Here is a 25,103-nt window from a genome sequence, read left to right as displayed (position 1 = left end):
TCATACTTTACCCTAAGCAGCATGATAGATCTTAAATATCCTCAGCTAAATATCCAAAGTCATTGCCCATAAGTTCAACTTTCCATACAACTGTAGGACACAATTCAGCTGAGTTTTCTGTTGCTGTATAACAAGGATCATCCTTCCTCCAGCTTCTAAAATCATATTCCTCATTTACCAGTTGTGTGTTTGATTGCAGGAGTTGAAGGAATATAACCAGAGAAAACAAACTTGTGTAAGACATTTATAATATACAGCAACAGCAATGTGCTTGAAGAATGGAGATCATTGAGAACAATAGCCCATTTAAAAATACATAATTTCAAGTGGTTTTTTCCTTGACTTTTGATGAGTTGCTGATACTGCTCAGTTGTTTGTTTGAGGATTCAATGCCAAGTTTGAAGTGACTGAGAAATGAACCTCTGAATATCCTGTGTGGTACAAATATGGACGAGAATATTTTCAAAGAAATTGCAAAGGCACCAATTCAATACAACCTGAGGGGGAATCTACTATGGTGTGCAAATACATGTGATAATGTTCAGATTATGTGCGGAGCAGGAAAAAAACCTTAGGTGGACAAATTTGCAAAGCTTACAAAATTTTAGGTATTTACAGCCTATGTTTATTCATTGTACTGTTCATCGGCAGGGAATTTTTAGGAAACATTTTAATCTATTATCTGCAATTGAATCAGTTGTGTCAATGGTGAACTTCATTTGTTCTTGTGCTTGTTTCTAATTTGTAAATTTTTGTCAGAAATAAAAACTGAACATCTTGACTTATTCTATTACAGAGCAGTTCAACAGCTCAGCAGTAACTTTGAACCTCTATTATGTAAACATTATCACCTTCCCCCAAAGAATTACATTTTTCTCATTGGCAGATTTTATTACAAAAATGATACATTATTATTATTATTACCAAATTTTGGATTTTGTCAATAAAAAACTTTATAGACATTTATTTCTCTCTTGTTGTATAAATAGCTATATAATATTCTTGGTTTTGCCCTTTGGCCTCAGTCTTACTCTGCTTTCTGTTGCTATAACAGAATTCCCAAGATTGGAAAATTTGTAAAGAATAGAGGTTTATTTTTGCTCACAGTTCTGGAGGCTGAGAGTTCCAGGATAGGTCATCTGCATCTGAAGAGGACCTCATGCTGCTTCAACTCTTGGTAGAAATGGAAGAGCCAGCAGGTGCATTTGGAAGAGACAAAACAGAAGGGACAGACGTACTTTACAGCAACCCTCTCTTGTAGTGACTGATCCAATCCTGCAAGTGTGAGAATGAACTTGCTCCCATGAAAATTAACCCAGTCTCATGAGAGAATGGCATTAATTCACTTTAATGACCTAATCACCTCTTAAAGTCCCAACCTCCAACAAACAACACTTAACCTTAGCAACTTGCAAAACCTAAGATATGTACAATTGGGCCTTTACAGAAAAATTAGTTGATCCTTGGTATAGATGATGCTTTCTCACCTCACGGTGTTGTTATAAGGATTAAATAAATGCCTCATGCAATGCCTGTAGCAAAGTAGATATTCCAAATACCTTGGCTACCCTCTTCGCTGGTAAGTGTTTTGTCACTTTGGGGATTATCAGGGTCCTTGGCACCTTACTTTGGAATTGTCAATGTCCTTGTTTCATTTCTTTGTCTTTCCCTTCTTCCTTCTGGCTAAATTAGCGAGGAGTTTTGTTAGAATATCAACAAATCCAGAGAGAAAGAAAAGCAAATTAAAATTATACCCTATCTATCTTAGATATTAAAAAAAAAAAAGATCTGGGTTACAAATAGACTGAAGTGAGTCTGGAGATACATCAGTAGCTATAATCCACAGCACCTCTCCTGTTAGATGTATTGAGGGACTAGAATCTATTGCCCTTCCTTATATTCCATGTTTCCTGGGATTGCTCCTCCTTTTCTTAAAAAAAAAAAAAATGAGTTAATTAATGAGTGAGGAATTTAAAATAGACATAGTGCTTAATGCTTCCACTTGTGTGAAAGTAATCAATATGCTTGTGTGCACCAAATGTAATAGAAGACTTCTCTAAATTGGCTTCAGATGTCTACTAGTTCTTGGTTCAGTGGCCACAGGAAAAGCTGAGCCCATGGTTAAGCCTCTCCCACTACCACCTTACTGTGATTTTGGCCAGACACCACAGATCTGCATACCTAGCCACATTCACACCTGAACAGGCTCTTCTGGGAGGAAACACGGGTGAAATGCTGGCCAAGGTGGAGCCTGTGCAGATTTGTTCTGTGGGCTGGTACAGTGTTTTTTTTTTTTAACTTGAATTAATTGCTGTAATAAAATAGAGAATTTCAAATAAGCATTCAGATTTCTGTGAAGATCTGGAAAGTCTGGTAATATCAGACTCATGTTTCTGATAGTAACTATTGACTGGAGATAAGCACCAGCTGCCCTTGACATGGTCAGGGCTCATGCTTAACAAACTCACAGATACATCTTACTGTAAAGTAAGCACTTCACAAATAAAAGCACACTAAATATTAATAACAACCCTGAAGTAAACACTAGCAGTATTTCCATCTTACATGCAATGAACCTGCAGAGCTAAATAACTTCCTCAAGATCACCCAGCTGGTAAATGACAGAGCTGGCTCTAGATTCTATTCTCAAAATCAGAGGGCTGGCAAATATTTTCTGAAGAGGGCAGGGTAATAAAAATGTTTGGCTTTGTGGGACAGATAGTTTTTGCAGTAATGACTCAATTCTGCTATTTTATTGAGAAAACAAACATAGGCTAAATGTAAGCAAATGAACGTAGCTGTGTTCCAATAAAACTTTATTTATAAAAACAAGTGGTGATCTGGATTTGGTCCATAGGCTACAATTTACCAACCCCTCAGCTATGCAGTGCTGCCCACCTCATTCATTTATGTCACCTGCCTGACCCTTGTAGACATTTGATCTGGTCCAAACCCTAAGTCCCTCCCTGTATAGCTGGATTTCTGTGAAGTAATGGTCTAGTTTGAGCATTGACTATAAACTACATATTCTCCTCCACACACTGGGTATAAAGCCGACAGAAAGGAAACAAAAAACATGCCTTCATGGGGCTTATGCCCTGGTAGGGAGAAGGCAATCCACAAGATAAATAAGCAAAAGGTGTGTTAGAGGGTAATAAGAGATAAAATAAGCCAAAGCAATGTGTGTGTGTGTGTGTGTGTGTGTGTGTGTGTGTGTGTGTGTGTTTATGAGACACTTTAGTTAGGAGCTCCAGGAAAGGGCTCATTGAGAACATGACCTTTGAGTCAAGACCTAAAGCAAATAAAAGATGGTTATGAAAATATCTTTGAGAAGACCATTCCAGCCATTGGTGGGTTTTGATTGGAAGAGTGAGAGGAAGAAGATGGTGGTCATGTTTCCTTCGAGTGCCATTTTCAGGTCACTTCCCTGGTGATCAGGATATAGGCTGTCAGAGATTCTCAAGGCAGCAGATGAAGCAAAAGGGGCCCAGGTGGTGTGGGACAGGGATAGCACAGGATTACTCACTGGCACAGGTGGGCAGCCTGTGAATCCCTGGTATTCATGTCCAGGCCCAGCCCTCCTACTCTTGCTCAGGAAGAGGTCAACTGAGGTGGTGGGGAAGGTGGTTGTTCCTTCAGCCTGGCATTACCGCCTTCTCTAGTTCACTGAGTGCCTTCTGTTCTAGAATGACACACCTTCCTTCTTGTGAACCCCTGTTTGACCAGATCACGCTCTGCTAGAACATTCCTGCAAACACGTTTTTTGGGCTCCCCCAACCATAGGCCCTTATCTAAGTGAGTCCCTTATAAACAGAGAAGTCCCAGATTGGCCTTTCTCAACGTGTGTTTTTTTAATAAGTTGGTAGTCAGGGCTGACACCGGAGTGAGGTGTGTGAGGCCCCAGGATGCACAATTTGAGGAGATACTTTCTGTCAGGGTTGCATCAGTGTAGTGCAGGGCCCCACTCACCTGTATCACCCTGCTTTCAGCTTGGGGTGACTGTTCATTGAGTGGGAGCAATAGCTACTATGTTATCATATGGCATAATTCCTGAGGAGTGCACATTGAGCATTTCTAAGTGAGAAGGTGGCAGACAGAAGGGGCAAAGTGTTCCAAACTGCTTTAATCCCAGAGCCCCTTTTTACAGAGTAGAGAGAGCCCTTTGTTTTCAGAGGGTCACACAGTTGGAAACACAGCAGTAGATGCACACTATTTCTCTATCTACCTCCTTCTACAACTATTGATCTTTTAACACAATATTCAGTCTCCTAAACTAGTTTGACTCATACCCGAACCCACAGTGCTGGCCAGTGCTCTTCAGACTGGGGGTGCCCAGTCAAGAGTCTCAATCAAGATCAATTGCCACTGCTTCACATCTGGATAGCACTTACACATTTATAGTCATTTCATCTTCTGAATATGCCCCATTACTTTTCTTATGGTAGAGTAATCCCAGGTGGTAGATTATTCAGTGTTAAAAAGTTGCCACGGTCCCATCCATATGGTAGTCATTAGCCACATGTGTTTATTTAAATTACAATTAATTACAATGAAATAAAATTAGAAATTCGGTTTCCCAGTTCCTCATTTCAAGCACTCAACAATCATGGGTGGCTGGTGGCTACCATATTGGATAGCACAGACATAGAACATGTCTATCTTTATGGAAAACTCTAGGGAAAAGCCCTGATGATTTGCCCAAAGCTCCATGGCCTTTTGCAAATGGACCTGAAACCAGAACCTGAATGCTGAGCCAGACCCTGCCTGGGGAGGGGAGCTGCACCTGAATGGGCCGCAGTCAAAGGAGGGTGGGAGGGACATGATGGTGTAGGCCACGGGCAGGAGGCTGAGGAAGAGCACCAGCAGCAGCAGGCCCATGTAGAAGTTGTTGGATCGGGAGGCTTTGAACACACGTTCATGAGGGACATTGCTGCTCATCACTGCCCAGCACTGGAAGTACATGGAGGTCAGCAGCCGCAGGACATTAATGCCCACCAGTCCCGGTGCATAGAAGGAGCCCATCCTGGAAGGGCAAAAACCAGACACCTGGTTGGCCTGGTAGCAGGAAAGGCTGATAGAGGAAATGGGATGGAAGGGTTAGGGGCATGAGGCCAAGCTGTTTCCCTGCAGGTTACAACTGTCCCATCCAGTATGGTGGTCCCAGTGGCAGGGGCTTCCCATTTAATGAGGGCATTTATCACCAAGCCATAGCCACCCTGTCCACAGGAAAGGGAAGACACTCTGAGCATTGCTGGCTTGGGCTCTGATCAGAACTGGACCACTGCCTCTCCACCAAGCATCCTGTCACCAAGGTCTCCATTAACAGCATTGCTATAGGACAATGGTTTGCAGGGAGCCCTTAGCACCTCCAAAAGCCTTTGGCTGAAGTTATGTAGCCTCCTCTCACTTTCTTTCCAGAGGAAAGTTCTTATTTCATTTACCTCCTCCCTCCTATCCTTCTTCCTTCTCCCTCCCTTTTTCTCCTCCTTCCTTTCCTCTTTTCTTTCTCCTTTATCCCTTCCTTTTCTCTCTCCCTCTCTCCTCTTTCTCTCCACCTGTGCTTTCATGGTAGCACTTGGATGAGCCAGAAACCTATCCTTGTTCTCATCCCGTCCTATCCTCTATTTTTCATGTGAAAGAAGGAAGCTCAGAGAGCTAAGATGACTTGTCCATCTTCCCCCAAGTTAGCTGTGTGACAAAGCCTGGGATTCTAGTGTTTTTTTTTTTTTTTTTGGCTTCCCAAATTAGGTGATCCTCAGATGAAATGAATAACTTACCAGATCATTCCCTGGTTGAAGATCAAACCCAGTACATTTCCACTAATATCAAACTCAGCATATGACGGCTAGAGAGAGAGAGAGAAAAACATGTTAGATGTTAGATGGTATCAGCCAGATGCTATTATCAGCCAACTGATGAAACCAAAATCACTCCATCTCACAGAACCAGCTTTGGTAACAGGAGAAGAAACTTAGGTTTAGGACTCTGTTTCATTAACATGTTTCAAACTTTTAAAAAAAAGTTTTGAAGTTTCTCTAAGCTGAAACATTTTTTTTCAATTAAAAATATGATAGTTTCTGCCTTTTAGGCTGACACTGTGTTCTTGGAAGGATTGTAGCCCCTGAAAGAACATTTTATCAAAGCTTTAACCAGAAATTTACCTTGATGTTGTAATCAAATGTAAATGTTACCAGTAATGAGATACAAATAATTAATTGAGGATTCAAATAAAAAGATGGCTTTAAAACAATCAAAAGGGCTGGGGATGTGGCTCAAGCGGTAGCGCGCTCGCCTGGCATGCGTGCAGCCCGGGTTCGATCCTCAGCACCACATACCAACAAAGATGTTGTGTCCGCCGAAAACTAAAAAATAAATATTAAAATTCTCTCTCTCTCTCTCTCTCTTAAAAAAATAAAAAAATAAAATAAAACAATCAAAAACCAAAAAAAAAAAAAAAAAGAAAAAGAAAAAGAAAAAATGTTCTTCTAACTCTCCTTTCTCCTCATTTTCTTCCAGGCTGAAAGAAGTTTGTAGGAACAAAAAGCTTGGACTAATGAGGTTTTCAGGTTGACTGATTTCCAGAATTTTGGTGATTTTTCTAGTATTTGGAAGACCCAGAAGTTATTGAGCACTTAGGAGACAGGAGTCCTCAGGAAGCATACTTTTACCCATGTCCCAATTTTTCTTCCAGAAACGAAAATTAAAAGGACAAGAATGAGAAAAGAAAGAATGAGAAGTTAGAAAAGAGATAAGAAAGTTCAGGAAATCATGGATCAGAAGAGGAAAGATTCATAACCCAAATACCTGAGGGTTAAATCTTTAGAATTTAAATTTCAATATTTTAAAATATTTTTAAACTTATCTACTGGGCTTTGTGCCCTGCTTCAGAAAATCTTCTGTACCCCCAAGATTATAAGTGAATATATGCTTTCTTTTAGAAATCTACAACTTCATTTTTTTGATGTTTAAAACTTTTATTCACTTCAATTATTTTATCTAGGTAAAATGAGTAAGAGATATAGTCCTCTGCCCACCCCTAGTTCAATTTTATATAATCCTTCTTTATCCCACTGATTTGAAAGACTCTCTTAACCTCAACAAAAGCCCCACAGAGAGTATATTTTTCTCGACTTTCTATTCTGTTTCATCAATAAGTGAGTCTATTCCCTGATACCCAGTTTTAGTTATTATAGCTTCATACTATATTTTAATATAATGGTAGGTCCAGTTCCTTTTATTCTGCATTCCAAAAATTTTTCCTAGATATTCCCACATATTTATTTTTTGAAGAAACTTGAGTATAACTTTGGGTCTTATTGAATTTTTAAATTAATATGAAGACATCTGGGCAATATTTTATCTTCCTATCAAAGAGATCATCTTCTTGGAGGATGAAGTCTTTTCATCCTGTTCTCAGACAAGATTGTGAAATTTTCCTTACCACTGAGGGGGGAGTTGAATAAACTTGTTTAAAACAATATATAACAAATTAAAATAAACTAAAAAAAGAAACAATGAAACTAACCTCTCAACAAACCCATCATTAACATAAAAAATAAAATAATGAAAATTTTAAAACAAACAAATAAAAAAACTGGTGGGAAAGCCAGGCACACCCATAATCCCAGCAGCTCAAGGCTGAGGCAGGAGGACCACAAGTTCAAATCCAGCCTCAGCAAATAGCCGAGGCTCTAAACAACTTGGAGAGAACCTGTCTCAAAATAAAAAAATTTTAAAAGGACTAGGGATGTGGCTCAGTGGTTCAATTCCTGGTACCAAAAACAATGATAAATAAATTAAACCAGCAGTGGACTAAAATAAAAAAAAAATGTGATAGATGGACTGGGATTATGGCTCAGCGGTAGAGTGCTCGCCTAGCACCGGGGGGACCCAGGTTCGATCCTCAGCACCACATAAAAATAAAGGCATTGGGTTGTGTTCATCTACACCTAAAAAGTAAATATTTTAAAAAATATGATAGAAATCTGCACCCTTACCCCTACTAGGCACCCTGCTGCAAACCAGGATGAAGGTTACACAGGTAATCAGGATATGGAGACTCTCACAGAGCTCAATTAAGGGAGAGCCCCGCTCCCAACACCAGTGAGTAATGGGTGGGCTAATGAGGTGTGGAAGAGACATACACAGGAAAAGTGAGCAGGCCAGAGGTTCTGCCAGACCAGAGAAGGTCACTGTGGAGGGGAGACGGCACATGTTTAGAATGAGCAGTTTGCCAGGTAAGTGGGGAAGAGGAGAATCCTAGGTGGAAGGAATGAGTCACAAGAGGTTTCTCAAAGCATAATCCAGATGGTTATTGAGTTTTTGGTGTGTTCTAGGATTTTGTAAAACATTAATATCCATCCTAGGATTTCAGTCTCCCTAAGAGTTGACACTGTGGGCATTTATTTCCTCCTTCCCTCCCTTCCTTCCTTCCTTCCTTCCTCCCCACCCCCCATTTGTTTTTATAATGAAGCTGAAAATTTATTGCCTAGTGGTGTCATAACCATCCTCACATGCTGGTATGAAAAACTCACGGTGCAGGTATTTCTTAACCAATCATCTGCACAGCACTGAAGTGTAAGGCCCACCTTTTCCCAAGGCAGAATGCCTCCCTTTCCTGGATAAGATCATGTTGGGAAAGAGCAGAGTTGCTTCTATGAAGGCAAAAAGGACCCTTAAAAGAGACACAGATCGTGGGGCTGGGGTTGTGGCTCATAGAATGCTTGTGTAGCATGTGCGAGGCGCTGGGTTTGATCCTCAGCACCAGAAAAATAAATACATAAAATAAAGGTATTGTATCCAACTACAACTAAAAAGAAATTACGAGAGAGAGAGAGAGAGAGAGAGAGAGAGAGAGAGAGAGAGGGAGGGAGGGAGGGAGGGGCTGTAGCTCAGCGGCAGGGCACTTGCCTAGCTTGCGTGAAGTGCTGGGTTCGATCCTCAGCATTTTTGTCTATAAAAATAGACAAAATAAAGGGGTTCCATCTATCCACAACTACAAAAAAAATAATTTTTAAAAAAGATCAAATACTACACCACTTCACAGAGCAGAGACTTCACAGAGAAGACACTTAGATTAAGCAAAGAAAGAAATGAAATGCACAAGAATGTATCTGGCTGTAAGTGCCAAAGAGGACAATGGTTGAAGCACCTTTATGTGGAGTGTCTATAAAATAGTAACCTACAAATCCAGCCTCCAGATCCCAGCACCAGCAGTAATTCATAAACCGGACAAAACAAGCCCGTAGGAAGTCCCCCAGCAGGATGGTGATGTATGTTACCAGCATGTCAGACACTGTCAGCCTCATGAATTCCTGCAAGAAGGAACACAGAAAAGGGGAGTGGCCAGGGTTTGACCTTGCCCTCCCCTCCCAATCAACCATAGCCATACAAACTCACCCCTACCCATCAGAATTCACCTCTGTGGTCTTCTGATTCTTCATGGTAGAGAGGTGGTGCAGAGAAAGGACCTCATGCTCTAGAGATTGCTTAATTTTCATCCCAGCTCTATAAATGACCAGTTGTATGACTTTGGAATAATCTTGAAACCCCTTGAACTTGATCATGATAACACTCTTGCAGGGAGGCTTGCTGACTGTGTGCATATTGCCTGGTACATGGACAATACCTCGTGCGCCATAATTATCATCAGTAAAACCTGAAGGCTCCTGACTTGTTTCCCCCATCTGCTCTGAGATGCCAGCTGTCCCCACTAGGACTAAACATGCCCATCAATCACCAGGAAAAGGAGCTGAATTTTTTTTCCATTTCCTACTATTTTTTTTTTTGTTGTTGTTGGTTTTTGGAGAAAATAAAATGAAGAGGAACCAAAAGCAAAAGAATTAAGCTTTCTCTACTTTTGTTGGGTATACGTCATTTACTTTTTTTTTTTTGAAAAATTGAAAGGATCCACCCCAACACAATGTTTAAGATAGCAAGTAGATTTGGAGTTCTTGGGGTGCAGAGGTCTACCCTCCAAATGATTAAGGAATTCCTGCTGGATGGACAGTGGATGTGTTTTCAGGGTTTTTCCTCAAATGGAAACATCAAGGAAGGAACAACAAAGAATTGAGAATAGTTGCCTTTTCAGAGAGCATAACTACTCACAATGCCCACAGCTGTCTCCCAGCAAGAACCCCGGGGCACATCTGCAGGGTGCAGGGGTGGCCGGAGGACACTGTCATTCCAACCCGAGGAGTTGTAGTAGTTAAACAGAGTCCAGTGAGTGATGTTCTTTATTATCTCTTCATTAGAAAGCTAGAACACAAGATGGAGATATGGGGCTGGAAGGAGCCAGGGATGGTCCAACTGTTTCTGCAGGAATCACACATAAAGCCAGCAGATGCCACAACCCTTGCCAACTAATCCCTGAGGGCCTTTGCAGAAATTCTCTCCCCAGCCCTTCAATCTACCCAGGAAAGGGAGCAATTGGCTGAAGTCCTCAGGTCTTCTCCTCTGAGGTTGCATCCATCTGTCCATCCATCTATTCATGAATCCATTCATTCTTTTTTGAGAATAATTTATTCAGGGTCGATTCTTGGTATACAAGATAGTGATGACAGGAATGACCAAGACAGACAGGTCTTCCCTCTGAAAGTTTACAGTCTAGTAAATGACAGAGGACAATGATGAGACACAGAAGACTTCCTGGAGACAGTGTCATCAGGGACTAACTAATTCAGAGAGAGGCAAGAGAGCATTGTGCCCGTGGAGACAAGGTGAGGTTCAGGAGGGAGGGGCAGTCTTCTGGGTCGGGAAGGAACCCAGAGATGAGGGTACAGGGACAGATAAGGGCCAGAGCCGGTCATTACCATGCTTAGAACCTTTCAGCAGTTTACCATTAGCCTCAGGTGGAAGAAGGGTAAAAGGGGTACCATTTACCACGTGGCCCTCTCTCGGCTCCCACTCTAATTTTTTTTTTTACTTCTTTCTCTCTACTCATTGTTTAGCCATCCTTCAGTTCCCTGTTGCCACTGGCTCCTCCTCTGTTTTACCCAATGTTTGCTACGATTTGACTGATGGAGATGCTCCTTGGGACCCAGAGAAAGTTTTCCACAGCTTATATCACTCTGTTCTGTAATTGTCCCTTCATCTGTTATTATTACAAGACTGTACTTTCTGAGGGGAGCCCTGTTTTTATTGTCCATTTCTCTGTCGCTATTACCTCCTATGCCCAGAATAAACCGTGAGTAAATTATTCTCCAAAATAAATAAATAAATAAATGGGAGCTGGGGTTGTAGCTCAGTGGTAGAGTGCTTGCTTCACATGTGTGAGGCCTGGGCTGGATCCTCAGCACCACATAAAAATAAACAAGTAAAAGTAAAGATATTGTGTCCATCTACAACTAAAAAATAATAGTAATAAAAGAATGAATGTGGGCTGGGGTTGTAACTCAGTGGTAGAGTACTTGCCTTGCATGCATGAGACCCTGGGTTCAATCCCCATCACCATACAAAACTAATTAAACAAAATAAAGGTATTGTATCCATCCTCAACTAAAAATATTTTTTAAAAAAGAATGAATGTACAGATGGCTGGATGGAGCCCTCCTCTGTGTGCACTGTCATGCTTCTCTGGCTTTGAAGTACATCCCCTAGCATGCTGTAATGGATGAGCTGTCTCCTGGCCCAGAACATGAATGCACTTAGAACAGGACTGCTTCTTGCTCTCTGCCGTGCCCCAGGGCCTCACACACTGGTAAGCATTGATGAGCGGTTCAGTTAACCATGCCATATCATTGTAACGGACAGTGACTTGGCTATGGATCACTGTGGAAGCCAGAAAGCAACATGGGAAGGGATACAGATAAAACACTAAAGGTATTATGAAAATGACAGTAGTAAAATGTTAATAATCACAGTCCTTGAGTCATAGCCTGGGTAGACATTTTTCTTCATTTTCTGTTTTTAAACTTCCAACATTTAACTAATGTAAATTATGCATCATGAAAGTACTGTATTAAAAAAGGAAATGTGGTGGATTCCTGATATTGGGGGAGTTCGTTTACCTTGAGGTGGACGTCATCCATCAGGGCCAAGAGAAATGTGTAGAGGTTCCCCAGGAAGAGGGCAAAGATGCGTCCCAGCTGCCACTTCAGTCCAATGCGTGGGTGGTAATTCTCCAGGGCAGCGATGGTTTCAAACAGAGGGGGACAAAACATCCCAAGCAAGGACATCACAATCTCTACCTGAGAAATCGGGAGAGTGAGTCTGGGTTACAGTGTCATCAACATGACTTTCTTGGCCACCATACTTGCCCCTCCATGGCCTTCCCATCTCCCTGCTGTACCCGCTCTGCACCTGGGGATTTCCTGGTGTATCTATGAATTTCTGTATGACCCTGAGCCGTCAGCATATACCTGCACATCATAACTGACCCTTAGTTGGTTGCTGTAATGATTGTCACTGTTTATCAATAAAAAACAAGATTTCTTGAAGGAGAAAATATCCCACTGAACCCCACTAATAGGTACAATTAATACAAGTTAATCAAAACCAAACCAATATTATTAGCCATCAGACAAATTCAAGTCAAAACTGCAATGTGATATCCTCTCACCCCATTTAGAATGGCTGTTATTAAAAAAAAATGCTGGTGAGAATGTGGAAAGAAAGACACTCATAAATTGTTGGTGAGAATGTAAATGAATACAGTCATTATGGAAACAATATGTAAGTTTCCTCCCAAACTAAAAGAAGATCTACCATATGATCCAGTAATCCCACTTTGGGGTATATACCAAACAAATGAAATCAGCACACCCAAGAGATGCCTGCATACCCAGCATTTACTGTTACACTTCATAATAGCTAAAATATGGAATCACCCTAGATGCCCATCAGTGAATGAATGGATAAAGAAAATCACACACACACACATACACACACACACACCCTCTCAGCTTGAAGAAGAATGAAATTCTGTTATTTCCAGGAAAATGAATGGAACTGAAAAACATTAAGTGAAATAAACCGGACCCAGAAAGATAAGTACCAATGTTTTCTGTCATATGTGGAAACTAAAAAACACCAACCTAAATGTAGACTAGTGATTACTAGCATTTGGGAAGGGGAGGGGTTGGGAGGACTGATAAAGGTGGGCTGGGTTGGACCAGTGCATGCCGTACGCATGTGTTGAAATACTCCCATGAACCCCACTAGTGTGTGCCATTGTTATGGTTTGGATGTGAAGTGTCCCCAAAAGCTTGTGTGTGAGACAGTGAAAGAAGGTTTAGAAGACAAATGATTGGGTTATGATAGCCTTAACCCAATCAGTGAATTAATTCCCTGATGGGATTAACTGAGTGACGACTGAAGGCAGGAAGGATGTGGCTGGAGGAGGTGGGCATTGAGGGGGTCGTGCCTTTGGGGTATACATTTTATATCTGGCAAGTGGAATTTCTCTCTGCTTCCTGATCATCTTGTGAGCCACTTCCCTCCGCCACGCCCTTCTGCCATGATGTTCTGCCTCACCTTGAGCCCCGAGGAATGGAGCTGGCCTTCTATGGACTGAGACCTGTGAAACCGTGAGCTCTAAATAAACTTTTCCTCCCCTAAAATTGTTCTTGTCAGGTCTTTTAGTCAAAGCAGAAAAAAAAAACTGACTAAAACAACAATTAAGGGTATTTCTTTTTCCTGATCCCTTCTTTTCATTCTCTGTCTCTCTGTCTCTCTTTCTCTCTCTGTCTCTCTTTCTCTCTCTCCCCCTCTCTCCCTCTCTCTCTGCTTCCTGGCTGTCATGAGTCAAGCAGCTCACTTTTGGGTGTCTATACAAAGGAACTGAGATCATCACACCAAAGGATACTTGCTTCCTGAAGGAGCAAATGAGTTCTGCTGGGTGGTGCCTGATGTTCTGCACAGGTTGGGGGTTGGGCAGGCGTCACCATGGGGCCCTCATCTCAAGAGCATCAAAGACAGGAAACTCAGATCACATAAGAGAACTGACGTGGAGGCCAAGAGTACAGTTAATGTGGCATTTGGAGTTAGCCTTCTGGTTTCCAGCCCCAGTTGTTTATTATTTGCTGGCTTCATAACTTAGCAAAAGTTTCAAAACTTACCTTGTTTCTTCAAGCATAAAATGATGATGGCAGTTCTTGTGAGAATCATGAGATGATGTATGTAAATCTGCCACCCCAGAGGCTGGTAAATACTCAATTTTGGCTCTAATTTAGGGAGGATCCTGACTAGTATAACTAGATCTGAGCACAGTGGGACATTCTTTTTGCAACTAAAACTCTTTACACAGTGGGAACAGTTCATCCAAGAACGGTTGACAAAATGCAGGTTGGTCAACTCTTCTGGGATGTTCCTCACTCTTCCCCTCCGTGTTCACGCTGACCCGTGGCTTGGCTTCTCATCCCCTCCACACCTCATACCTGTTCCCGAAATTCTTCTCCCCTGGAGAGCCCTCACTGCACCACTGCCCTCTGTACATGTTCCCCTAATGCTCAGCCAAATTCCTGCCTTTGCACAAGATCCACCCCACCTCTTCTGCTCTCACAGATATTTCCACTTAGGACACAAGTGTCACGCAAGCTATCTCACTGGATCACATCAATCCTGCCCGCTGTTCTTTGTGCTTTGGTTTATTCTTGGTAGGCCTCCTTCCTAAGGAAACTGCAATTCCCTTCAAGGCAGACTTTGCCATAGCTAAGTGATCCAGTGACAGCTTCATAGAAGGGATATTACCCCCCTCTGATTCTAATCCTTAGCTCTCTCTCTCTTCCTACAGAAGGGCCTCCAGAGTTCTTGCCTTTCCCATCCTCTAAATCCTTTCTGGTCAGACATAGCTTGCAACCCCCAATCCACTGTCAGGAATGCTCAGATTGATATCTGGTTACATGATTCATGGTGGATTTGAAGTAAGTTTATACACTCAGGAATGAGCTATCATAGAAAGACTTGGGGTCCAACAGACTCTAGGTCCAAATCCTGATTCCTTTATTAACAGGCTGTGTGTCTTAACCTTTCTGAACCTCAGATAGTTCATGCAAAAACCAGGAATAATAATAGCTATCCTGCCAATATGCCATAAGGCAAAAATAAAATGATATACGTATAGTGTTAGGCCCATTGTGAGTATTCTATCAAAAGTTTTCTCCTTTGTCCTTCTTCCGTCTCTCGTTTACTGAGCATGTACTATGCGGGAATCACATTGCTTAACCTGAATATACAACAAAGGATAAAAAAGTCACACTATCCCAAAAGGGCTTGAGGCAGATGTAAATAATTATGTGACTAGTTAATTATTACAAAAATAAAAAATGTTCCAAAGGGCATGTACATAAAGTACACAATGCATAACATAAGCTCGAACCTGAAATTATTCAAGTGAAATGAGAGTGTGAGGAAGAGGTGTTTGGGTAGAACAAAAGGAACAACAGTGCAGTTGCTGCTTAGTGAAGGGGGGTGATCAGGGGTGGCTGGGGAAGTAAGTCAGAGAAAGCCATTTAGGACATTTTTCCTGATAATCAATGACAGTTTTAATAGAAATATATATATATTTTCATATTAAAAATGATAACTTGGAGTTATGGGAAAATAATGATAGCCACAACATGACCTTTTAATCTTCCTGAATTCCTATATGAAAGAGGACAAAGCAGATAATAACAATCAAAAACCCAGAAGCAACAAAAGTAGTTGACAGAGTGTTGCCATGAATCCTGAGGCACAAGTAGGTGTGAATGAACAGCTAATAGCCACAGAATCCGATGGGATGCTGGTGTCGGCATGAGAGGAAGCCAGGAGAAGCAAAGGGGCGGCCAAAAGGTTGGGATGGGAGGATGTTAGAAGAGCCAATAGGCACTCCATGAAACCAGGGTGGAAAAACCTGAGAACAGAAATTGAAGCCATGAGGAACCAACCCAGCTCGATCCAATGAGGGATGAGGGCAAGGTCAATTTTGGTTAATTTGGAAAAAGGCCACTTGAACTCTTGCAATTGACCAAACTCCCCTACAGGACAGAGCCCAACATTAAGGAAAGCCTTCTGGGTATGGAACTGAAATACAACGGGCAGGGGAAAATAGGGAGAAAGAAAAGGGAGGGCAGAGACAAAAAAAAAATGGGGATAGAGTCTGGAATTCAATCCACACAAACAATGGGAGGGGAAACTCTGTTATGCTAGAAAAGTTATCATGAACCATGTCTCACTAATAGCTCAGGGAAACTAATTTTATATAAAAACAAACAGTAGAAAAATATTTTGAGGTCAAAGGCCATGCAAAGTGGTAAGAAAAAAAGAGAAGTTAACACACCATTAGGCATGAAAGCGCACCAAAAAGTTATTTGTTCAAAACAGTTTAAATTATACTCTAGCATTTAAAAACAAGCTGAAAGATGTTAAGAAGAGATACAGGTCATGAAATAATAACATAAATAAAAATCAGAAAAAAACAAGAATTAACAAAGAATTAGAAATGAAGGGAAAGGTCATGTTAAAAGTGAAGAATATAACTAAAAATCACAATAAATACATATAATAATAATGACATGGAATCAAAATATGAAAATAAGAAGAATTTTAAAAATTAAAAAAAAACAATAAAGAATTTAAAAGAACTTGAGAGAAAATGATATATATTGGAGATAGACAAAGAAAATCCCAAATAAACACAAAAGGAGTTCTCGAAGAAAATCCAAACAAGAGGACAGAACAAATTTTTAAAACCATAGTTCAATTACTTGTTCCTTAAACTGAAAACAAGATATGATCACTCAAAAATTTTTATGGTTTTTACTGGTGCATTATTATTATATATAATAGTGGGGTTTATTGTGACATATTCATACATGCTCATAATTTGATCAATAACATTCATCAATAGCATACCTCCCTCCCTCTTGATTTCCTCCCTGTATTCTATTGGTCTTTTTTCTATTTTCATGATATTCTCTTTTTATTCCTGTTTTTCTCTCTAGCTTCTGCATATGAGAGAAAACATTTGATCCTTGTCTTTCTTATTTCACTTAGTATGATTCTTTTCGGTTCCATCCATTTACCAGTAAATGACAAAATTTCATCCTCATTTATGGCTGAGTACAATTTCATTGTGTATATATACATATTGCCTTCCATTCATCTGTTGATGGACACCTAGGTTGGTTCCATAACTTGGCTATGGAATTGTGCTGCTATAGACATACTATATTGATAAGTATCAATATAGTATGGTGATTTTAGTTCTACCAAAGAGTGGGATAGCTGGGTCAAAAAGTGATCTCACCTATTTTTAATTTGAAAAGAAAACACTATCAATTCAGAATAAATAACACAAAGATATAATCTAGTAAAATTAATGGACTTTAAAGAATAAAAATAAAATCCTCTGGGTGTATAGATAAGGGGAGGAAGTAATATAAAGGAAAGAAAATTAGAATATTATCAGAATTCTTTTTTACAGAAGTGCTTTTTGCCATAAGAATATGGAATTACACATTTAAGACATTCAAGAAAATGTGATCCATGAATTTCCTATCCAACAAAATTGGCTTTTAAGTAAAAAGAGCTCAGACAATTATGAATGTGCAGAACTCAGGAAATGCTGTCTGCATGAATGTTTCCTGAGGATCTATTTAAGAACAACCATTGTAATAATAAAGGGTTACCAGGGAGATGCAGATCAGTTTGGTGAGGGTAGCCTACAAGGTTCTCCCTTCCCCTCTAGCTCTTGATAAGTCCCAGTGCAGAAACCTTGTCTCTTCAGCCTCTCTGGCCTGAGCTGTCTCCACTCCCCTAGTTCATATGTTGAAGCTCTAACTCCCAATGTGATAATGTTTGGAGACAGGTCTTTTAAGTAGGTAATTAAGGTTTAACATTGTGAAGGACTATGGGCACAGGGGTAGGAAGACACTGTAGCTTTTTCAAACTACCACAGATGTCAAATTCTCAAAAGAGATTTATGAATTCCATATAAACCCAATAAAACCTTAATGTCTTTTATTGTGACTCTCCATGAGAGAACTCATTCTACTTCCTCCCTTTGTCTATACACTCAGAGGATTTTATTTTTATTCTTTAAAGTCCATTAATTTTACTAGATTATAGAACTCACTCTACTCATTTGCCTTAGATATCAAGGCAAACTAAAAACTCAGTATAGTATGTCAGTAGGTTCTCAGTATAGAAAAGAGCCCAGAATCACATTCATATGTTAATACACACTTGATTTATGAAGTGTAGCACTGTAGAGCTGTGAGCAAAGGATCGTCTTTTTCATAATTGGTGTTAGTACAACTGGCTATCCAGTTGATTGACATGATAATTAGAATCCACCTTTATCTAGTTACAGAGGTCAGTTCCCAAAGCCTAAAAGCAGGTGATTCTTTGCTTAAGATGTCTGTGCTACTTCTGGAAAGTGATATAATTTCACTTCTTAAAACAAGTTCTATAATCCAGACTTCTAGTAATTCTGCTGAAGAATGTAGGAATCAGTGATTCAAGTATTTGCCTTCAATATTCACTTCATTAGTAATGTCCTTCTTACCTCATTCCTTTCATACCAGCTGACATTCTGCATTTTGGAGAATTCCTGGGATCGTTTCACCACAAAGTAAATGAGGTACCCACTTCCACACAAACAGCAGATGATGAGGAAGTTGGCCAGGACACGAAGAAATCTTGTCAAATGGATATTTTCTTCTTTGTTACTCTCTTGTTCATCCACTATTGATTCCTTAGTTGTATGAAAATGAGATATGAATAAGGTCAGGCCAGGAACCATGGTTGTTGAGTTCCTGAGAAAACCAATTTTTGTATTTCCAAAAATAAATATAAATAATACAGGGGAATGATGTAATCCCCTGTGTCCTAAGTAGAATTAGTTATTTTCTTTATGAAAACATATTTTAGCCAGGTGTGGTGGCACATGCCTATAATCCTAGTAGCTGGGGAGGCTGAGGCAGCTACTAGGCTACTAGGCAGCTACTCATCTATGCCATTATAGCATAAAAGCAACCACAGACAGTGTACAAATAAATGGGCATGGATATGTCTCAACAAAAGAATTTTTTTTTCAAAAGTATACAGCAGCTTGGATATGGCTCCCAAGTCATAGTTTTCCACTCTAGTTTTTATCCATGAATATGGTATGTTTCTCCAATTTTTTTAGGGTTTCTTAATTTCTTCAATAGTTTTGTACCTTTTTGGTGAATTGTGTGTTGTGCGTTGAGGTAAATTTATTCTTCGGTATTTTAAGTTTTGGATACTAATGCAAATAGAATCTTTAAAAATATTTACTAGTGGGGCATGATGGTACATGCCTGTAATCTCAGTGACTCAGGAGGCTGGAGACAGAGGATTACAAGTCCAAGTCAGCCTCAGCAACTCAGTGAGGCCCTAAGCAACTTAGCAAGACCCTGTCTCAAAATAAAAAAATAAAAAGGGCTGGGGATGTGTCTCATTGGTTAAGTGCCCCTGGGTTCAGTCCCTGATAACCTCCACACCAAATATCTTCTAATTGTCCTCTGTTAGTATTTAAAAATACAATTGATATTTGTTTTCTAACCTTGTGTCATGTAACAGTAACTCTCTATGAAGATACAACTAGTAAGTGGTAAACCTAGAAGGGAAAATGAGTTTCTCCCAGACACCAAAGCCTCCTTTGTAGGAGACTTCCTACCAATTATCAGTGTCTGGTTTGTCACTTTATATGAACCATCATTCTGTAGCCCAACCCAAATCTGTTCTGTGAACAAATTAGTGAGATCATTTTGTGTGGACTGTAAGAAACATAGGGTTGATTCCTTGATTCCCACATCCTTAAACCAGAGTTCTCAACTCTTCCTGGGTGTTCTAATGACTTACAGAGATATTTTTCAAAAAAATGAATGCCAAGCCCATGCACAGTGGCACATGACTATAATCCCAGCAGCTCTAGAGGCTGTGGCAGGAGTACATGAGTTCAAAGCCAGCCTCAGCAACTTGGCAAGGCCCTATGCAATTTAGCGAGAACCTATTTTAAAGTAAAACATGAGTGGAGGGTGGGTGGATTGTGGGGAGGGCTGGGATGTGGCTTGGTTAAGTACTCCTGGGTTCAACCCTTGGTAGCAACAAAACAAAACAAAATGAATGCCAGGACCCCCTCCCAGGCTAATTGCATCAGAATCTTGGAGGTGGGAGCAGTTCCTTAAGTGACTATAGCAAGCAGAAAAATGTTGACAAGTGTTGCCCCAATGAATACTTCCATTTTCTCCAGCAGAAAGCAGTTTCCCATGGAAACAGGCAGGACCAGATCCCAGCATCCATGATTTTCTACCATGTGAGAAATGGGTGGTGGGTACCTGCCCCAGCCGTCCTGCAAGCTGGGCTTATGCTACAGGTACAGCTCTTGCCATGGATTATTTGTGGGATCTTATTTCCAATGTCCTAGATGGGACAAGTCTTTTAAGACTGAAGGACCCGGAGGTTTCTAGGAAGTAGTAACTGCCCTGGGGTAATTACCTTGAAGCTGGTGGTGATGGAGGCATATTTGTTATCAGCTGTTTCTGAATTCCCAATCAGGTAGTCCCAGCTGGTGAACATCTTGAAGCTGAATGTGAAATTGTCACTCTCCCCGTCGATTGTGCTCCCCTGGGTATTGGTGGCCATCCTGTGGGGTGCACATCACTGTTCTTATGCCTGCCCTGTTTCTGCTCTGTTACCCCAAGGGGACCTTGGCCTGAGTCAGTCTTGGCACAGGTAGCAAACAAACAGGTAACAGACACCCAAAGAGGGAACAAGCTAGGCAGGGACTTGAACCCAGGCAGCTTTAATGACAGCCAGGGCACCTTCCCCTCCTCAAATTCAGAGTCCCCTGTAAGCACATATGGTGTCAATTGGGTAACAGGCAGCCTGCAGGATGCAGGACATCTGACTATTTTTCTACCCTTGTGCTTGATTTCCTCTGGCTTGACTTGCCTGCAAATGCAATCTAAGAATAAAAGTCCCCTTTATGGGGACTTTATCCTCAAAGAGAAACACACTCTGTAAATCATCTATTTTCTCCGATAGAACATATACCTTTTTGCCTGATATAAATCCCAGTGACCCCTGAGGAAGTTGGTATGGCTATCAGGTAATTTTTTCCTTAAGCAAGTTGGTATGGCTATCAGGTCATTTTTTCCTTAAGCAAGCTTGGCTGAAAGTAGCTTAGACCTTCCTTGTGGCCCACATGGTTCAGCCCTTTTTCAGCCTCTCTGTGCTCCCTGGTGTTCAGCCCTGTGGGAATCACAGAATTCCAAGCAGGGGCTCCACTGGATAGTAGGGGGACTTTGTGCTTCTTCCTAATTCTATCTCACGTGTTGGCTTTTGGGATTTGACCTGCCACGGGAGTTAACTTTTGGGTTCATCACAGAGACATTCCATATCTCTATACTTTTCTGGGATAGAAACAGTCAAAAAGTTATAGCATGAAAGCTAAGAATAAAACGGAGTTGGTCTCCTTGTTTTGTCCCTTTTGTTTGATAGATGCGGGCGGCCACATGTCATCCAGTGGTCACTGTCAAGTGCTGGGCAGGGCCTATGAGCAGAAGCACTTTCCCCTGAGATGAGGCAATAGGAAGCCAAGCCAGGCTCCCCCGTGACCCTCAGGAGTTCTCACCAGGCTCTGCAGTACTCTACAACTGTCTCTCAGACACAGCTCCACATTCTCCTGGGAGAAACCACCCCTTGTGGCTCTGCTGAGGGGGATGTGGGCCCTGGTGGTCGGGTCTGTGTAGGAGAGTGTGCCTCCCACCCCACACCCCCAGCATGGCTAATGGGTTCCCCAACTACTAAGAAAGCAATTCACAGGACGGGGCAAATGTTTTCTTCAGAGAATCTGAATTAAAAGGCACAGACATTAAAAAGCCATCTCTTGCCAGGCATGGTGGCACACACCCATAATCCCAGCGGCTGGGGAGGCTGAGGCAGGAGGATGGCAAGTTTAGAGCCAGCCGTAGAAAAAGTGAGGTGCTAAGCAACTCAGCGAGACCCTGTCTCTAAATAAAATACAAAATAGGGCTGGGGATGTGGCTCAGTGGTTGAGTGTCCCTGAGTTTAATCTCCTGTACCAAAGGGGGAAAAAAAAAAGCCATTTCTGACTACAGAGAGGTAGAGCCGGGGCCAGACAGGTTGCCATGGTGAATCACAACTGCATTTGTTTTTTGGTTTATTGGTTATATCTTTACATATTCAGCTTTTCTGAAGAAGCTGAGTTCTGGAGGAAAGCAGAAACAAGCCTTGCAAACCTCAGGCATCACCTTACCAAATGACACGCTTCCTCTCAAGCCATACTGATCTTTTGGCAATCTCGGAACATGCTAGATTATTTGCTGCCTCTGGGCATTTTCAAGTGCCATTTCCTTTGTCTAAAATTTTGCACCTCAGACTTTCAGCATGGCTGGCAGTTCTATGCCTTATCTAAAGGAGTTTCTATCCCATATCCCAGAACTCCCCATATTACCTGGTTTATGTCTTTTATACCACGTTATAATTTGCCTATGTTTTGTGTATGTGTTTCCTTGTTTTCTCCGTAAGAAAGTGAGTAGGCATAAAGAGACTCAGGGAGTGAGTTTTTTGTGTAAAGAGATGTAAAAATATGTCAGTGAGACGATCATACTTACGATCTAATGACAATCATCAGGCTGTAGCCAAACACACTGATCCCCACCATAAAGTAAGCCATGGGCAGCCTGTACCTCAGCCACCCAATGGTCCTCTGGTTGTTGTAGTAGCCGTAGAAGAGAGCAGAATACTTGATGTAACCCTGCGGGACAGCAAGGCCGATGCTGTGGGGTTTGCAAGCTCAGAGAAGACAGCTGTCAGATACTTCCATTCTACCAGGGACTTGGGTCTCAGTTTTCACTGGGGTCGAAGGGTTAAAGAAGAGTTCTGGAAGCTCTTGTTCTTCCTTCCACCTCCCCACTGTGGCTCCAGGGTCCACCCAGGTGTTCTCCTCTTTCCCTTCTTTATTCCCTTTTTCTCCCCATGATACAGAGTGAATAGAGACAAGGAGAGGAGAACATTGTCAACTTTGAGGATCAATCAGGGACAAGGGGCATGCATAAGTGTGTGGCCCACCCCTGCACCCACAGGCACACACAGCTCAGGGTTATTTTTCCCTATTCCTGGGGTTTGGGGTTTTTTGTTTGTTTGTTTGTTTGTTTGGTTGGTTGGTTGGTTGGTTGGTTTGGTTTTGGTTTTTGGTACCGGGGATTGGACCCAGGGGTACTTAACCACAGAGCCACATTCCCAGCCCTTTTTATTATTTTTTAAAAATTTGTGGAGATAGAGTCTCACCAAGTTGCTTAGGGCCTCACTAAGTTGCTGAGGCTGGCTTTGAACTTGTGATCCTCCTGCCTCTGCCTCCTGAGCTGCTGGAATTACAGGCGTTTGCCACCGCCCCCAGCCTTCCTGGAGTCTTAATGCTCTAAAAGTAGATGGGCGTTTGTGAGCTTTCTCAATATTTAACAGCTTCTAAAGAAAACTACACATGATAAAGCCCACAGATGAACTGAATTTCAAATGTTGTTTTGTTTTATTTTTGACTTGGGAGTTTTGACTTGGGGCTGTTGGTGTAATAGTACAATTTTGGGTGTAATGATTTAGCTATAATATAAACTCAGATTTTTAGCCTCTTTTTATGTCTTTGCTAAATATAAAGCAAGCAATCTTTGTGAAATATATTCAGTTTGTTTTTGGCAGATAGAATATCTCAACTGGGATCCTTGATGACATAAAGAATAAGGGAAATCCCCAGTAGCAGTATAGTTGGGTATCCTTGTTCCAAATCACTTGGAAAATTACTCCAACTCACTTTCACACATTTCTGAAGGGATTCAACCTGACTTTGAGAGTAAAGGATGGCAGCAGCAATGACCTGTTGTGGGTGTCAGCATGGCTGTGGCCAGCCTTCGGAACCCACCCCTTGGAGCTGCAGGCTAAGGCCTGGAAAAGTGTGGACTCCAAAAGTCAGGGAGAGCCGGGTGTGGTGGCGCATGCCTGTAAACCCAGTGGCTCAGGAGGTTGAAGCAGGAGGATCGTGAGTTCAAAGCCAGTCTCAGCAACAGCAAGGTGCTAAGCAACTCAGTGAGACCCTGTCTCTAAATAAAACACAAAAGAGGGCTGGGGATGAGGCTCAGTGGTCAAGTGCCTCTGAGTTCAATCCCTGGTACCAAAAGAAAAAAAGGCGGGAAGAATGTTTCAGGCAAAGGATATGAGCCAGAGGACCATGAGCCAGAGCATGGTGTGGCATGCATTCAGGGACTTCCTTGAAACTTGGTAGTGGTGGGGCACTGAGGTGGGAGGTATTAGACAAACCCAGGACCAGCTAGGGAACAGCCAGGTTGTGAACAGTTCCCTTGTATATCCTATGAGGAACAATGATCTAATTCCATTTTGGCAATGACTATCTGAGGTCAGATCTGCAGTTTAGAAAGTTCACTCTGGTGCAGAGGAAATGGAGATTTAGGAGCCACACTGTGCAAGGGGGAGAGGGAGACTGTTTCAGTGGCAGACCTAGGAAAATGAAGGCAGTAGTCAAAGCAGACATAAGAAGGATGAGAAAAGCATTTTGCCTGATGATGGCTTCCTATTTGATGAACAGGCAGACTTTTCAATAATTAAATGCAATGTTTTACACCATTCCTGTGACCTTTCACCTTACAATCACAAAATGGAAGTGCACGTTGGCCACAGTACCTCAAAATCCCAAAGGACGGAAAAGTCCATGGCTTTCTCTTCCTCGGCGCGAGGCACAGTCTTTCTGGGAATACTTCCATAGGGCATGCCCATCAGCACCTGTCGCAGGGACAGAGTGACATGGTGTAAATGGAGAAAATACGAACACACAGAGACAAGTGTAGGCTGGATTAAAAATTTCCCTCTCAGAGGAGGAGACACTCATTAAATAGCACCAATCTTTAAATAACATCAATCACTTTCCTGACTTAAAAGTTTTTGTTTTTGGTACCAGGGACAGAACCCAGGAGCGCTTAACCACTGAGCTACATCCCCAGCCCTTTTCTTATTTTTTTATTTAGAAACAGGGTCTCATTAAGTTGCTTAAGGCCTCGCTTTTGCTGAGGCTGGCTTTGAACTTACAATCCTCCTGCCTCAGCCTCCCAAGCTGCTGGGATTACAGG

General features: G+C 41.6%; 1 protein-coding gene across 1 annotated transcript in view; it reads right to left on the bottom strand.

The window, feature by feature from the left end:
• The window catches only part of TMC2 (transmembrane channel like 2), a gene marked incomplete at both ends in the record, with an annotated part of 69,624 nt that overhangs the window by 17,662 nt on the left and 26,859 nt on the right, over positions 1–25,103 (bottom strand). The window contains 9 exons of the mRNA XM_081292828.1: positions 4,784–5,023; positions 5,778–5,845; positions 9,186–9,314; positions 10,108–10,257; positions 12,009–12,188; positions 18,488–18,676; positions 20,443–20,590; positions 22,584–22,726; positions 24,661–24,759. Coding sequence (XP_081148954.1) covers positions 4,784–5,023; positions 5,778–5,845; positions 9,186–9,314; positions 10,108–10,257; positions 12,009–12,188; positions 18,488–18,676; positions 20,443–20,590; positions 22,584–22,726; positions 24,661–24,759 — 1,346 coding nt within the window. The remainder of the gene's footprint in view (positions 1–4,783; positions 5,024–5,777; positions 5,846–9,185; positions 9,315–10,107; positions 10,258–12,008; positions 12,189–18,487; positions 18,677–20,442; positions 20,591–22,583; positions 22,727–24,660; positions 24,760–25,103) is intronic.

Source organism: Spermophilus citellus, assembly GCF_964194105.1.
Source record: "Spermophilus citellus genome assembly, chromosome: 4".
Classification (NCBI taxonomy): Eukaryota; Metazoa; Chordata; class Mammalia; order Rodentia; family Sciuridae; genus Spermophilus; species Spermophilus citellus.
Note: the sequence above shows the minus strand (reverse complement) of the source record. Positions and strands in the feature narration are given on the sequence as shown.